This window comes from Chiloscyllium punctatum, chromosome 23 (assembly GCF_047496795.1).
Source record: "Chiloscyllium punctatum isolate Juve2018m chromosome 23, sChiPun1.3, whole genome shotgun sequence".
Lineage (NCBI taxonomy): Eukaryota > Metazoa > Chordata > Chondrichthyes > Orectolobiformes > Hemiscylliidae > Chiloscyllium > Chiloscyllium punctatum.
Genome location: NC_092761.1, coordinates 83,833,263 through 83,850,405, shown reverse-complemented (window position 1 = coordinate 83,850,405; position 17,143 = coordinate 83,833,263). Strand labels below are relative to the sequence as shown.

At 43.7% G+C, this 17,143-nt stretch overlaps 1 protein-coding gene across 1 annotated transcript in view; it reads left to right on the top strand.

Annotated features, from left to right (window-relative positions):
• dscaml1 (Down syndrome cell adhesion molecule like 1) overlaps window positions 1–17,143 on the top strand; it is a 584,291-nt gene that overhangs the window by 364,376 nt on the left and 202,772 nt on the right. The window contains exons 5-8 of the mRNA XM_072593321.1: window positions 811–1,089; window positions 5,172–5,447; window positions 9,972–10,268; window positions 13,832–14,104. Coding sequence (XP_072449422.1) covers window positions 811–1,089; window positions 5,172–5,447; window positions 9,972–10,268; window positions 13,832–14,104 — 1,125 coding nt within the window. The remainder of the gene's footprint in view (window positions 1–810; window positions 1,090–5,171; window positions 5,448–9,971; window positions 10,269–13,831; window positions 14,105–17,143) is intronic.

Sequence of the window (17,143 nt, the reverse complement as noted above, 5' to 3'; positions counted from 1 at the left end):
ACGATTAGAATTAGAAAAAAATTGCAATTAGTGCTGGGTTTTGAGAGCAAACATAAAATAGATACGTTAAAAAATGGCAGATGATTGGACATTCAGCTTTGAGTGAGTTAAACATTGGATCAATCCCAATCCTTAATTCCATTCAAGAAAATAAATCTCCTTCATACTGTCTGTTTCTCCAACTATTTTGTGCTTCCTTTCTTTCCCACTCCTCCTTTTCTTCCTGTTCATTATCCCTTTAGTGTAATCACTGAATAAAATTGAAAGGGCAAAAAATTTGGTTTTGAGTGATGCAAGTTGATTAATCCCCCTCCTCCAACCTTTAAATCTGATTGGTTAATTGTCCTCCTATTTACATTTAAATCTACATGGTTAATCCCCCTCCTCCGACATTTAAATGTTCATGGTTAATCCTCCTCCTTCCTACATTTAAGTCTATGTAGTTAATACCCCGCCTCCTACATTTAACTCCACGTTGTTAATTCCCCTCCTACCTATATTTAAATCTACGCGGTTAATTCCTCTCCTACCTTTTTTTAAATCTATGTGGTAAACCTCCCTCCTACTTATATTTAAATCTACGAGGTTAATCCCCTTCCTACCTATTCAAAGTTTGGGAGAAGATTTGTAGCTCGGGTGCTCGTTGTTGTGGTTCTGTTCGCCGAGCTGGGAATTTGTGTTGCAAACGTTTCGTCCCCTGTCTAGGTGACATCCTCAGTGCTTGGGAGAAGTGCTTCCTACCTATATTTAACTCCATGTGGTTAATCCCACTCCTAACTATATTTACTTCTACATGGTTTCTACCTGCAGATCCTATGGAATCAGCGCCTACAGTGTTGGACAGTTTTCAGTCCAAAGAAGTTAAAACCGGGGAAACCATGGAACTTCCATGCATCGCTTCAGGTTATCCAAACCCAGTGATCCGCTGGCTGAAAGACAACAGGCCATTGCCAGTCGACAGCCGGTGGACCAAGCGTATTACAGGCCTGACGATTAACAACCTACATGTGGAGGACAGCGGCATGTACATCTGTGAAGTGACAAACACCTTCGGCTCAGCGGAAGTGACTGAAATCATTAAAGTCATAGGTAAGAGCTTCTCGCCTTTCTCTGCTATCTGCTGGGAAAGACAAAGGCCTCAGGGTAAATCCCAGCAGAGAAGATTAAGAGGTGTTCAAAATTATGAACAATTTTGACAAAGTAATGAAGAATATTCTGTTTCCATTAGCTGGTATGTCAGTAGCTCTGAGATAGTGAGGACTGCAGAATGCTGGAGAAGTCAGGGTCAATGTCGGGTGGCATTGGATAAAGCACGGCAGGTCAGGCAGCGTCTGAGGAGCAAGAGAGTCGACCTTTCAGGCATAACCCCTCATCAGGACTGTCGGAAACTATTTCAACATTGTCAACAAGCGAGCTAGGAGTGAGATGAGGATAAACGTCTTTACTCAGAGAGTTGTGAGGATTTAGAATGTGCTGCCTGGGAGAGTGATGGAGGTGGATTCCACAGGAGGTTTCAAGAGAGAGCTGGATAGATATTTGAGAGCGATGAAGTTAGAGGGCTATGGAGATAGAGCTGCAGAATGTGACGAGCTGGGTAGTTCGTTTGGAAGTTGATACAAATATGATGGGTCAAATGGCCTCCTGCAGTTCTGTGAGAGTCTACGTTTCTGTAATGGGAATTGGGAGTAAACTCTCTGTTGCCCAGAGTCAAAGGAATCAAAGGAAGATGGTCGTGAAGGTCAGTCATCTCAGCTCCTGGACATCTTTGCAGGAAATCCTCAGAGTAGTGTCCTTGACTCAACCGTCTTCAGGTGCTTCATCAATGACCTTCCTTTCATCAAAAGCTCAAAAATGGGTGTGCTTGCTAACAATTGTGTAAAGTTCAGCTCCGTTTGCGAAGCAGTCAATGTCCAAATGCATCATGAACTGGACAATATCCAGGATTCTACTGACAAGTATTAGGCAGTGACTATCACCATCAAGAGACAATCTGATCATGGCCCTTTGACGATGACGATGACGATGGTATTGTCTTTCCCATTGAATTCTCCACTATTATCCTGGGGGTTATTATTGACCAGAAACTGAACTGAACTGGCCACATAAACATAGTGGCTGTAAGAGCATGTCAGAGACTGGGAATCCTGCAACGAGTAACTCACCTCCTGAATCCCCAAAAATTGTCCACCATCTTAAAGGCACAAGTCAGGAGTGTGTTGGAAGACTCCCTACTTGCTTGATGGGTGCAGCTCCAACAACATTCAAGAAGCTTGACCCCATCTAGGATAAAGCAGCCTCTTTGACTGGCACCCTATCCACAAATATTCAGTCCCTGCACCATTGACGGTCAGAAGCAAAAGTGCACAAACATCCACAAGGTGCACTGCAGAACATCACTAAGGCTCCTCACATAGCACCTTCCAAAGTAATGACCATTTCCAGCTAGAAGGACATAGGCAGCAGTTACTTGGGAACGCCCCCATGTACAATTTCCTCTCCAAACCACTCACCGTCCTTTCTTGGAAATGTATTGCTGTTCCTTCAGTGTCTCCAGGTCAAAATCTCACTTTTTCACCCACAGAGCTGTGGGTCTAACTAACCAATTTGACTGCAGCAGTTCATGAAGACAGCTCGCTGTCAACCTCTCAAGGCAACTGGGAATAAATGCTGGCCCAGCCAGTGATTCCCACAGTCCCAGAAAGAATAACAAAACAGAAATCTCGGTCATTCTGCTGAATGTCTGAGTTAAGTAGGTGACTAAAAAATTTGGTGTTTGGGTGTTTTTGTTTTCCCAAGTATCACTTGCACTAAAAACTCAGACTGATACCCCTCATATGTTTGGACTGCTCTTAACTTTCACTTGGAGACAGTGAGGGGGCATTTATCATTGGCCTGAGGAGTCAATGCACTCACCAGTTCCACCCTTCACTTTCAGAATCAGATCCATCCAAATTCTGGGCTCTGAGCAAGGGTCACTCGACTCAAAACGTTAAGTCTGATTTCTCTCCACAGATGATGCCAGACCTGCTGAGCTCTTCCAGCAATTTCTGTTTTTGTTCCATCAGAAGTTTGGGTTGCTTCTTTTGTCCAAAAGCTGGACCCTTCCACCTCCCAATCTGCAGACCTGACAATCTTTTCAGCATCGCTGTGCGTTATGGAAAAGCACAATCTTTTGTTTTTAAAGTGATAACAAAAACAATCTGAAAGGAACAAAGGCCAAGACACAGTTGGACTTCCTTAGAGACAAAAAAACTGCAAAAGCTGGAATCCAAAGTATCAAGCAGGAGGCTGGAGGAACACAGCAAGCCAGGCAGCATCAGGAGGTGAAGAAGTCGATGTTTCGGGTATAACCCTTCTTCAGGAACACTTCCAGACTCCTACGTGTCTACCTTGGATTCCAGTAACTGCAGTTTTTTTAACCCTTTTTACACAGGCCGACAGGAACCACAATGAAATGGAAATGCCAAACATTGAGATCCTATCAATGAATCAATGGGTATTTCCAGGAATTTCCAGCAAATTTCAGAGACGAACCTTAAGACTTCTTGTTTGAGAACATGCCCACACTGTTTGGAAGGAAATATTCATCCATTTTGCAAAGTCCACCATTGTCCTAAAAATAGCACATGTCTACGACTATATTTTGTCTCTGATACTTACAGCAAGGGAACAGGGCTATTACTGTGGGAGGGAATCAATTTAATATGTCCCACTCAACCCGGGGGCAAAATTAACATGCTGGTCCCACACATCCCGCCCCCTATTTCTTTTACCATTTAGATAAGAGAGGCAGGGACGGGTTAGCCAGACAGAATACAATGCAACATATAGGAGATAAATTTTTAAAGAACTGATTTAATATTTTATTTTAGCAAATATAAGCGATTTACTGGGCCATCAGTGCAGGACACTATCATCGCCATGATCCCTTTAGTGCAGGTGGATCATCCGATACTGCTGTCATGCCAAGTGCTACAGAATTGCGTGATGCGTTCTACAAAAGGAAGGTGGATTTCTCATCCTGACAGCCCGTGGTGTTGTGTCTATGACATGTGAAAGTGAATGTTGCACTGGCTGTCATGGTAATGTAAGGGATCACAGTCAACTGGAAAGCATTGTGCTGTACCACCAGCTACTCATTGACATTGAGAGGATCAGTGCTTTATATTGGAAGACAGGAATAATCTAGACATCGTAGGTGAGTCAGCATGACCGCGTTTACCTATGAGACAAAGTAGAGTGTGAGGAGATTCTAGTGGACCAAAAAACCAGCCGCACCCGGGGAGGCAGAGTGCTATGGGTCTGTGCCGTAAATTCATCATAGAATTCCCACAGGCCATTCAGCCCATTGGGTCCCCACCAAACCTCCAAAGAGCATCCCAGCTAGATTCACCCCATCCCTGTAACCCTGAATTGCCCATGGCTAATCCACCAAGTCTGCACACCTTTGGTCTGTGGGAGGACACTGGAGCACCTGGAGGAAACAGGGATAATGTGCAAACTCTACACAGACAGCCACCTGAGGGTAGAATCGAACCTGGATCCCTGGCGCTGTGAGAGAGCAGTGCAAACCATGTCGTTCTCAGTGTAGGTTTATGTCACTGGACTTTGCTGCTAAATGCATTAATCTAATTTGTAGAAATAAGATGCTCATTACAGAAGAGGAAACCAAATGCTTTAAACTTACTAATTCTTATCAGTTTTTCTGACACTCCCCAGACTTGTCCACTGCTGGATTATGTAATTTATGTTTTATGTTCCTATTGTTCTGACTTTCTCCGTCAAGAACTCTTCTCTGTTGCACACAAACCTCTCCAGCTATTGAACAAAATGAGAGAGTGCTTCCCACTGATCTGTAAGGCTGTTTATCCCTTGGCTACCAAAAAGAATGTACACACATTCCTGAAGGAGAGAGGGTGTAGGCAAAGAGGATAAGAGTGGGGCCAACTAGATTGATCTGTAAAAGAGCAAGCTCAGATTTATAGGCAGATTTATCACCTCTGCCCATGTGTTGTTCTATGATGAGTTTCTTTACATTCCTTCATGAATGTTGGGTTTGAACTTGAGGGTTTGCATTCAGAAAATGGCAATCTATTTGTGTGAGATATTGATATGCTTAACTGTTATACTCAAGTCATAATCTTTGCTTTGTATTTCCGTTGCTTTTGCAGATCCGCTGAGGGTAACAGTGACTCCAAAGAAACTGAAGACTGGAATTGGCAGCACTGTCATTCTGTCGTGTAGTGTGATGGGTTCTCCTGAGTACATCATCAGGTGGTACAGAGACACGGAGCTTATCATTCCCGATGGTTACATCTCTGTCCGAGGAATCAATAATGACACATTGCTGATCACATCTGCTCAGAAGAGTCACTCAGGAGCCTATCAATGCTTTGCCACCAGGAAATCCCAAACTGCACAGGACTTCTCCATCATAGTGTTAGAAGGTACTGACTTCTTTTTAAGAAAAGCAAAACCATCAGATGTTCTTCTCTAATTTGTAAATGGGATGAGGGCAGCAATGGCTAGGCTGGCCTTAGTTCCCCAACCCCTACAGTCCTTGAGAAGACAGTGGCAGGCTCCCTTCTTGAAACCACTGCAGTCCATGTCATTGTGGGTACACACACAATGTTTTTTTTAGATTTAGATTAGTTACAGTGGGGAAACAGGCCCTTCGGCACAACAAGTCCACACCGATCCGCCGAAGCGCAACCCACTCAGACTCATTCCCATACATTGACCCCTTCACCTCACACTACGAGCAACCTAGCATGGCCAATTCACCTAACCTGCACATTTTTTTTGTGACTGTGCGAGGAAACCGGTGCACCCGGAGGAAACCCACACAGATATGGGGAGAATGTGCAAACTCCATAGAGTCAGTTGCCTGAGGTGGGAATTGAACCCGGGTCTCTGGCGCTGTGAGGCAACAGTGCTAACCACTGTGCCACCGTGCCACCCAGGGTTGTTGTCGGGGAGGGCTTTCCCGGATGTTGGCCCAGCGAAGGGGAAGGAATGTGAATGGTGTTCCAAATCAGGACGGTATGTATGGTTCCGAGACAAACTTGCAGATGTTGCAGTTCCCACCATCAGCCACAGATATGGACCAAACCCCCTCAAAATATATTCAGAAGGTAGTCCAGATGCAATTCGATTGGTCAAATTACTAGACATTTATTTTTACACTGCAGTTAAGATACAGACTAAATAAAAATAAAAGATTGGCTTAACTGCAACTCTATCTAAATGCTTAACAAAATAATAGATTTTAAGATTTGTAGCTCATGTTGAGGTTCTAGATGTAAGTTTGCTTGCTGAGCTGGAAAGTTCATTTCCAGATGTTTCGTCACCCTACTAGGTAACATCTTCAGTGGGCCTCCAGGCGAAGCACTGTTCATGGTTCCTGCTTTCAATTTGTATGTTTGGATTTCCTTGGGTTGGTGATGTCATTTTCTGTTGTGACGCCATTTCCTTTTTTTTTCTCAAGGGGTGGTAGATGGGGTCTAACTCAATGTATTTGTTGATAGAGTTTCGGTTAGAATGCCATGCTTCTAGGAGTTCTCGTGCGTGTCTCTGTTTGGCTTGTCCTAGGATGGATGTGTTGTCCCAGTCGAAGTGATGTCCTTCCTCATCTGTATGTAAGGATACTAGTGAGAGTGGGTCATGTTGTTTTGTGGCTAGTTGATGTTCATGTATCCTGGTGGCTAATTTTCTGCCTGTTTGTCCAATGTAGTGTTTGTTACAGTTCTTGGAGAGAGAGAGAGAGAGAGAGAGAGAGAGAGAGGGACAGAGAAGCAGGGAAAGATGTCCTACAGCTTCCAAAATTTGCTTCAAACCCCAGCAACAACTGCTACCAAAAAACTAGAACTAAAAATCCTGATTCTGCGGGAGCTTGATCCCACCCATTTAGGGCGCTTGGTTCACAAGTTTATAAAGTATAGGAGCAGAATTAGGCCATTCAGCCCATCGAATCTGCTCCACCATTTGATCATGGCTGATATACTCCTCACCCCCATTTTCCTGCCTTCTCTCCATATCCCTTCAACCCATTACCAATCAAACATCTGTCTAACTCCACCTTAGATTTATTCACTGTCCCAGCATCCACCACACTTTGGGATAGCAAATTCCCCAGATTTTCAACCCTTTGGGAGAGATAGTTTCTCCTCAACTCTGTTTTAAATTTGCTTCCCCTTATCCTAAGACTATGATCTCTCATCACAGAATGCCCCACAAGAGGAAGCATCCACTCCCCGTCTGTTTTATCCACACCCATCCACATTCTTCTAAATTCCACAGAGCATAGGTCTAAACTATTGCTTCTGTGGTTCCCACTTTAAAATGAAAACCCCAGGTTGGGGCTGGTTTCCCTGGAGCGTCGGAGGCTGAGGGGTGACCTTATAGAGGCTTACAAAATTATGAGGGGCATGGATAGGCTAAATAGACAATGTCTTTTCCCTGGGGTCAGGGAGTCAAGAACTAGAGGTTTAGGGTGAGAGGGGAAAGGTATAAAAGAGACCTACAGGGCAACTTTTTCACACAGAGGGCGATATGTGTATGGAATGAGCTGCCAGACGAAGTGGTGGAGGCTGGTACAATTGCAACGTTTAAGAGGCATTTGGATGGGTATATAAATAGGAAGGGTTTGGAGGGAAATGGGCCAGATGCTGGCAGGTGGAATTAGATTGGGTTGAGATATCTGGTCGGCGTGGACGGGTTTGTTTCCATGCTGTACATCTCTATGACCTCACAAGCTCGTTACTTAATGGGGTTTGAAGCAGACCAGTTGGTAGCTCTGATTCTAACCTTTCTTCACAAAAAAAAACAAAATATACCTCTTAAAGCCATAGTCCTGCCCCTCTCTCTCCAAGAACTGTAACAAACACTACATTGTCACACCACCACATCTGGGATGAGTTTGAGCTTCTTCAACAAGGGGTTCAGAATTGAAGACAATGGGATAGCATCTCTCTGATGCATATGTGGCATGGGAAATTGGACAACTCGTATTGGCATCATAAAGGTGAACTTCAAGAGATGGGCGTAGCTCATCTGCCCCACCACCAGTTGGGGGAAACTTGCCATGGGGGTGGGGTGTGAGGCAGTTGATCCCCTGAAATAGAGCTGGGGGGTTTTGTTGCTACTCTTTCTCCCTGATCTGGCTGACAAAGATTTGAAAATTTCAACACGTCAAGAACATCGGTCAAATGTTTTTCTGTGAATGAGAGGTGGGATGATGTTACTTGTGCCTGATGACCATGCTAAGCATTGAGCACCGCAGCAACTTTCCCAAACAGGCAGAAGTGTGCAGGCAGGGGAAGGGTTCAGGAGGGCAGAGGTGAAAGAGAAAGGAGTAAGAGGCAGAAAATAAGTTTATGTATTTTCTTTGTGGGGGGAGAATATCTGTGGAATTGATGTGGAATCACTTACCAGAGTCTTTTCTCTGATGTTTTGTCTCATGGTCAGTCTGTCAATAATCTTGTAACAGACATGCTCATAATATCAACGCTCTCATAACATGTGACTTGAAGGTATAAAGGTCTCATACTCTGTCTTACCCCGGGACCACAAGAAGAATGACAGTCTACTGGAAGCATGTTCCATTGATATATTGTAATAATTTTACAATCCATTGGGGTATCACTCTGTAAATTGAGCCACACTATTCCTGAAGTCATACTAAATGTTAAAGTACTTTGTAAAGTATGCACAGTGCTCCAATCCACCTGAATTCCCAACCGAATTGATAGAAAGCACAGACCAGCTTTCTATATTGACCAAGAATTGCTATGTATTATAGATTATAGCTACAGATAAACAGATATAAATTAATGGCATAAAACACAACTAACTAAAACTCTAATCCCCTTATAAACTCCTCCTTACACACACAGTCATAGATAAACAAATGGGGAATATAGGTTATTTGCAGAAGTAGAAGACACTGAAAGTCAGTTCCACAGTCTTTGCTTCCCCGATTCCAGTGTTGAGATGACCCTACATTAGCTAACCAGGCCCATCGTGCACAGTTGTCTTTCACCGGAAGCCTCCATTTATTTGAAGGAAATACAGAGCAACTTATTCACTTGGAAAATCTCTTAATTTCAAAAGACACAGTTGACAGCAACTGCTACAGAAAAGGGAATTGAGTTTCTTCAAAATTAAACTGAGTTTTTTTACTGCAGAGAACAGGCAGCTTCTGCTGGGAAGAACCAACAGTGCACTCTTCTGTGTTTTTCTCTCTCTCTCTTTCTATCTCTGTCTCTCTCTCTCTCTTTCTCTCTCTCTCTGTCTGTAACGTGTTTCCAGTTCCAGCTAACTGAGAACCAATTAGCTTCCCTGGTAAATAACCCCTTTGTAGGAACTCACAGTCACAAAAAAGCAGAGTTCACAATAGATATTAAATTCCTTCTTGTTTCTTGCGAAATTATTCAGCCATCATGGTAAATCCATATATTTAGCAACAGACTTTTTTCTCCTTACAGTCTTCAGTTTTTAAAGACACAAAATAAAAAGACATGGTTCTTCTAATAGCTTAAAAGTAGCCCACCATTCATGTGCCTGAGGTATGTAATTGCTAACTATAATAAATATCTGTTGGACTCTTCAATACCATGATATCAGTGCCTAGTTTCTATGGGAGGGAACATTAATATTGCCACATCAGGTAAAACACCATGTTCAGGGGAAAGCCTATACCATTTTCCCTTTGCAGGTGTTAAAATAACTTGCCCAGGAATATTCATGGTGAATATAAAGTCCCATACTGCCTGAAATCCATTTGTCACAACAAGCAGGAAAGGTTTTGTTTCAAGTTTTGAAAAAAAAACAATGGCTGTGTTTGGACACTGAATGCCATATGAACTCACATCTGTAGCTTTTCCCAAGAGGCTGCTCCTTTCCTGATGAAGGGGCAACAAAATTAACCATTCCTTTGATTTACTTTAACTCTCCATTACCTTTCCCTGCAGATGGAACACCCCGGATCATCTCGTCCTTTAGCGAGAAAGTGGTCAACCCAGGCGAGCAGTTTTTCCTCATGTGCACTGCCAAGGGTGCCCCTCCGCCGACCCTCACCTGGACGCTGGACGACGAGTTGATTATCAGAGACAGCAGCCATCGGTCTAACCAGTACACGCTGACAGATGGCACTGCCGTTAGCCACATGAATGTCACCAACCCGCAGATCAAAGATGGAGGGGTTTACCGCTGCGCAGCAAGAAACCTCGTCGGCAGCGCCGAATATCAAGCGCGAATAAACGTAAGAGGTGCCTGTCTACTTTTCAATATCCGATAGGATAATTTCTGTTGTGAAGTGTGTTGTGTTAACTGGATATTTCATTCCAAGCTCATGTTTGTTTGATCTTTCCTCAAATAGCTACATTCCCTCCTTGAATCATCATGTGAATGTACTCTATCTTTGGTGATGGGATATTTTCCTCCCGTGTTCATTTCAAAGTCTCATTTCCTTCCCTACTCCAAAAGCACTGCACAATACACCTGAGTGGCACCATGATCTGAGGCAGGTATTGTCTTTGCTCTTGGGTATCATCAACCGGAAATGTGTATAGCACTTAGAATTGTCAGTAAGGGAATAGGTCTAACCTCTGAAGAAATGGTGACATTAGAACTGGGAGCGTGGGAGACACCATTTTGCTGAGGGTCTGTCAATCTGCTGCTGGATATGAACTCAGAGTCCCTTTGTTCTGAAAGTGAGAGTTATGCATCTTCACCATCTTCTAGTTCTGAGTGCTGGTAGGAAGGAATTAACTCTCAGTAGTTGGCACAAAAGACCCCTGTTTGAATGCTCCTTTCCTAAAACTATGATCTAAAAGTCCATGTATATCTTGAAAGGCCTTCCTTAGATTAGAACCGGAGAACACAGTTAAAGGCTGACCCTATATACATTCCCTGGAACATCTAAGAGTATCCATGACCCAGAACACCTTGCCTTTTCTGTCACCTGTACCAGACAGTTGTGAGAAAAACGGGAAACCTTTATTATGTCACCACTTGCAGTAACATAGCACCCAGAATAAATATACGTAAATTAAGCCTGGTAAAGGATGGCTGACATGAATTTTCAACATGGACTCTTCCATTCACCTTGTGAAGTTGACATTATGACATTATATTTGACACAGCTGTTGATTAAAGAAACTTTCAACCAAACTGCACAGTTACCTATCGCCTTAAAACTGAGGGTTAGTTTTCACCTACAATGAAAGTGATGACACAGTGGGTAGAAAGTGAACATTCCTGCACCCAATTCACATGCGTAATACAAGTGCAATGAGGTCTACCTTTAGTCACTAATGTTTGATAGACTAAAGATACCAGAATGACATCCAACCCAAAGTTAGGTGAGGGAATATCTCATGCATCTCTTGTAGCTGCAGAAACCCAACAGTTCGACCCATTCTGTATGTAACACCTGCTTTTGGAAGCCCTGTGAAAACCCGTGTGTCAAGGAGGCTACACAGGCCTCAGACTTACTCTGGTCAGATTGACCTGCACTGGGTTCTAGCCCAGGGACTGATCACGGCTGAAAAGGTGAGATGTTGCATTTAGAATAATTCACGTCAAACTCAAAGGGCCTTTCCTCCGAGCATCACAAGCCCTTCTCCTGTAGTCACCTTTGTAAAGATTTCCACTGCTCACTGGGCTGTGAATGTTGTTGGAAGCAGCTTCACATGCCACTGCTCTGGAGTTTTTCAAATCAAATTTGACAAGCCTGTGGTTTGGATTTTAATTTTTGTTAATGTTGTGTACACTGCATGCTTGGGTTCCCCTCCACCTCCTCTGTGGTTTATCGCACACAGTCATGTTTTAGCAAGCAGCACATTTAAAGAGGCAGTGTCCCATTTTGATGCCTTAAATGGAATTATAATTTAATTTCATTTGAAATTTTGATTTTTTTATTCCCCTAACTCTGGTACTGGGGAAATGTGATTACTTCAAGCATGTTCGGGGGATCATTATCTTGGATCCTTCAAGGGTAATTGCATTCCTGAGAGGTGCAAGTTAATTCCTTAATTGCAATGGACTAATTAATGCCTCCAACCTGCCAATTGCGATAAACTGACAGGCCAAATTTCCTTGCAGCTTTTGATAATTATTACAAAAACAAATGAACAAAACAACAATTGGATCTCGGAAAGCCCAAATTCTCTTTAATTTACTTGTCGAGGTGTATCCCAGCGATCACACTTGCCCTGTTAAATCACCAACTCCCTGATGGCCCAAGTGAATCCAGTCGTGTAGCACTCACTATCCTTGCCTTGAGCTGCTTCGTTCTTGTGATCTGATCATCCCTCAATGTCTTCCATTATTTGTTCACTGCTCAAGAAAAATTGTTGCTTAATGCTTTCTGTGCAGTGCATCGGTAACTTGGACAACACTACGTTCAGCAGGAGAATCGTTGTTTCGGGGATTCCTGATGAACGGCTTATGCCCGAAACGTCGATTCTCCTGCTCCTCGGATGCTGCTGTGCTTTTCCAGCACTGCACTCTCGACTCTGACCTCCAGCCCTCACTTTCTCCCAACATTACATTCATCATTGATGAGGGCATTATATTGCCATGGTTGAGGTTCCAGTATTGGTGAAGATTTCCATCTACTTTGCCTTTCCTGTTGGGAGGGTCCTCTGCACAACAGTGTTCAGGTGAAGTGTAGATATTTTTAATCCATCTGTTCAGATATTTTCGTGCACAGCTGTGGAGCTGGTGGGACTTGAACCCAGACCGCCTAGCTCAGAGGTAGGGACATTACCACAGTGCCAGGAGAGCTCACTCACATAGAGTGCACACTTATCCAAATAGAATTCCTACAGTGTGGAAGTAGGCCATTCAACCCATCAAGTCCACACCGACCTCCATAAAGCATCCCACCCAGACCCACCCCACCCTATCACCCTGTATTCCCCATGGCCGAACCACTTTGGACTGTGGGAGGAAGCTGGAGACATAGGAAGAATATGCAAACTCCACACATATAGCTGCTGGAATTGAACCCGGGTCCCTGGTGTTGTGAGGCAGCAGTGCTAACCACTGAGCCCTTGTGGAGAATTTGGAAACCGGTTCTTCATGTCTTCAGCCTGCAAGAATTCACAATTCACTTTCATCTGATAACCTGTGGCTCTCAGGATCTAGCTGGACCAGGTCATCCAGTGTCACAGGTACCAGCACTTGTATGTGATGGTGGGACAGGCTTTGGAACCACACTGTCCCTTCTCTGGTGGCCAGGGCAGGGTTTGGGGCTGCTGGGGTCGGGTGGGTCTATTTAGGATGTGTGCTATAGAGGTTTTAACTGAGCATGGAGGCAAACTGGCCTATCGCGTTCCCAGCTACCTTCCCCCCAACCCCATCCCCTCTCTCATTTATCTCTCAGGTCCAGCCCACAAGCCTCATTCCTGATGAAGGGCTTATGTCCGAAACGTCGATTCTCCTGCTCCTCGGATGCTGCCTGACCTGCTGTGCTTTTCCAGCACCACACTCTCCACTCTCCACTCCTTGCTTTCTCCTTTCCATGATGTTGCAATGTATCTGACTAATGGCCAGTGCTAGCCTGTGTCCTCATGAACAGAATACCTCCAAATCCAAAGCCTTGCAATCTGAAATTAACATGACTTCAGAGTCATGGGCAAGTTCAGCGGGACATTGCCCTTTTAACCCTCGGAATCTAATAGTTCTTTTTACGAACGAGTGGGAGAATAGGGGATCTCATTTTAGCCGTAGATTTTATGAGCAGACATCACTGAGCTGGAGGCTGATGTTTGTTGTGTGAAAGAATGCTGCTGTTGGTGTTTTAATGCAGGAATCCTTTCTACAGGCTCACCCAGTATTCGCCCCATGAGGAACATCACTGCGATTGCTGGGAGAGATACTTTCATTAACTGCCGGGTGATTGGATATCCGTATTACTCAATCAAATGGTACAAGGACTCAATATTACTTCCTGACAATCACAGGCAGGCAGTGTTTGAGAATGGAACCTTGAAACTGATGGATGTGCAGAAGGGGATGGACGAGGGAGAGTACGTGTGTAGTGTCCTGGTGCAGCAGCAACACTCCATCAGCCAGCGAGTGCATGTCACCGTGAAAGGTAGGACCAAGTGAAGCTCCAGTTGTCTTGTTGCATGGTCAACCTATAATGAACGCAACTGCTATCATTGAGAGAAAAACCCCTCTCACACCACCTTTCCCCTCCACCAACCTCTTCCTCCTCGCTGGCCACAAGCTTTCTGTCCCTCTGTCCTACCCCTCCCTTCCTTAATCTTGATGTGCAGATGCCGATGTTGGAGTGGGGTAGGCAAAGTCAGAAGCCTCATGACACCTGATGAAGGAGCAGCACTCCGAAAGCTTGTGATTTTAAATAAAGTTGTTAGACTATAACCTGATGTCATGAGATTTCTGACTTCCCTTAATCTTGCTTTCCCCACCAGCCTCCTCACCCTCGGAACCACAGCCCACTCCCCATTCCCTACTCCCTCTTCCACGCACACTACCTGCACCTGCTATCTGCATTCCCCCCTTTCCTTCATTTCTCCATCAAGCCCTTCCATCTGACCTGCTCCTCCTTCCACTGCCCCAATCCCTCCTCCTTGCCCTCTGCTCAACATCATTCTCCATTCCTGAGTTAATCCTTGCCCCGACTCTGTCTATCTCCTTCCTAAAATGTCCACCCATACAAAAACTCCAACGAAAACTTAAAATTTGGCGAGTTGTTTTTGTGGAAAAAAATGGACAAATGAACATTATCCTTCTATTTCCTTTCTCTTGTTTTTGATCATCCATTTGTCATTTATAATCTCTGTCTCCTTTACTTCCTTCCTATTCTATGTCTGTTGAGCTTTCAGATTTTGATGTATTTACCCATCTCCTGTTGGCTGAGTTTGAGTAAAAGGCAAAGAGAGATGGAGGTCAGACACAGACTTGAGCACTTTGCAGAAAAACCAGCATCTTACAAGATTGAAGGGCAACTGAAGCAGAACAGGCAGAGTTCAGGGCACTAATAGCCTTGAGTTCTACTTAGAAAAGGCACATTTTTGAAACTTTTCATCTTGCATTTATTAGGACAAGAATATCAATTTAAGGGGAAACCAATACTTCAACTGCATGAGTGGAGACTTCGGATTGGATGGCAAGTGAACTCTGATTGGTGAAGGTGTTGCCATGGAGAGTGATCTTTAACAGTGAGCTGCCAGGCACATTGACTGCCCTCAGTCATAGTATTGCCCTGAGAAATGAATCGGCAAATGGGTATCTTGTTGGGTTGAGACAGGTGCTGGACATGTTCTTTCTGTCTGCAATTGGACAACATTTGCTGAATAATCCTAAGTGTGCAAACAATTACATTGACAACCAACTTAGAGCTTTAAGTCACACTCACAATATTTTGCAACTGCATGTACCAGAACCTGTGTATATTCATACACACGGCCCTGTTCTTTACATATAGGAAGACCATGAACATGCACTTCACCCGTTTCAGCTCAATAAAGTAGAGGTTAGACGTTACTGGTTCATTTCTTAAGGCAGTGCCTTGACAAATCAAAGACAACAGTCTGGTTTAAAATTTAGCAAAACCTTTCAGTAAACTGTCAATCATCATCATCTCATACATCTTCCATAGCAGATTTTCTACATAGCAAAGTCCACTTGCCAACCAATCAGCATTCTGCTCTCAAACAGTATAAATGCTATTTTTCTCCTTAAATTGATATTCTTGTGAATTTTCCTGATGACTCTAAGACAAATTGTCTTTTTGAACAGTACTCAAGTTCTATACTGCCAAACGACTATTAATAGCCGAGTTCTCAAAAAAGTGTTCATGTCCATAACTGATCATATATTTACAAGCGAATGACAAAACTGTTAAGCTAATTATCTAACTAATGGAACAATTTCAAATGTTGATCTGATGTCAATCAGAAAATCGATATCTTAACACAAATTGATTAGCCCACCAAATATTTTTGCCCCTTTCTCCTGCCATCATCTCATGTCCAGACCCTGCCCAGATGAGACATAGTGACTACCAGGACAAACGGACAGATGTCTTCCCTTCTTATTCCTGAGTTGGTTGCTAAGAGTTGTATTTGGAGTTTATTCCCACTCATCATCTTCCCTCAAGTGTTCTCCACAAGACCATTTATTATGTCCTTGATTTTCCTCACGCCTCACTGACATCTTTACAACAATCAGCCATCTCAGCTGTTTATTAGATTGACCTTGTCCCTCAGGATTGTGGGATAGGATTACTTGACTGCCAAAGGTCCTACTTTTAGTCATGAATCAGGGTCCCTTGATTTTCAAGTCGAAAAGTGTGGTACTGGAAACATGCAGCAGATCAGGCAGCATCGAGGAGCGGGAGAGTTGACATTTCAGGCATAAGCCTTTCATCAACAATGATGCCCGAAACATTGACTGTCCTGCTCCTCGGATGCTGCCTGACCTGCTGTGCTTTCCCATCACCACACTTTTCGACACTGATCTCCAGCATCTGTAGTCCTCACCTCCTCTCCCTTGAATCTCAAACCTACAGTGTGAGTTTATTAAAAGAGCCAGTTAATACCTAAAAGGGTTAACTGAAGTCACAAGCTCCACACAGAAGGATATAAATGACTGTTCCTGGGAGGTCCTGACCAGTTCTACCTTGATTCCAGTCTTGTTCACAAAATGTGAAAAAAGTCACCATTCCTCTCACTATAGTGAGACAGAACTCAGTGGTTGTTTTAATTTGAGGATCACCACTTCTCAGGCAAGGGTAAAGGTTGAAAGGAGAGTTTGTCAGGGAAACCTCAGCCAGTGCAGGAATTGAACCGATAATGCTACGACACAAACCAGCCATCCAGCCAATTGATCCATTTTCTCATTAGAGAATGATGACTAGTTTTGGTGTAACTTGAGGGCTATCACATTTCAGGTGAGGTTGAGAAGTTGGGACCTTCATTGTAGCCTGAATCAGTGTAGGAATTGAACCCATGCTGTGGCATAACTCCACATTGCAAACCAGCCATAGATCCAACTAAGCTAACTGACCTTCCTGATGCATACTTACTCTTCAGCCTAGCCTATGTCATTCAGATGTAATATAAGTAGCTACTAAGTACTATGTAATAAACCTATTTTGTTTTAAGAC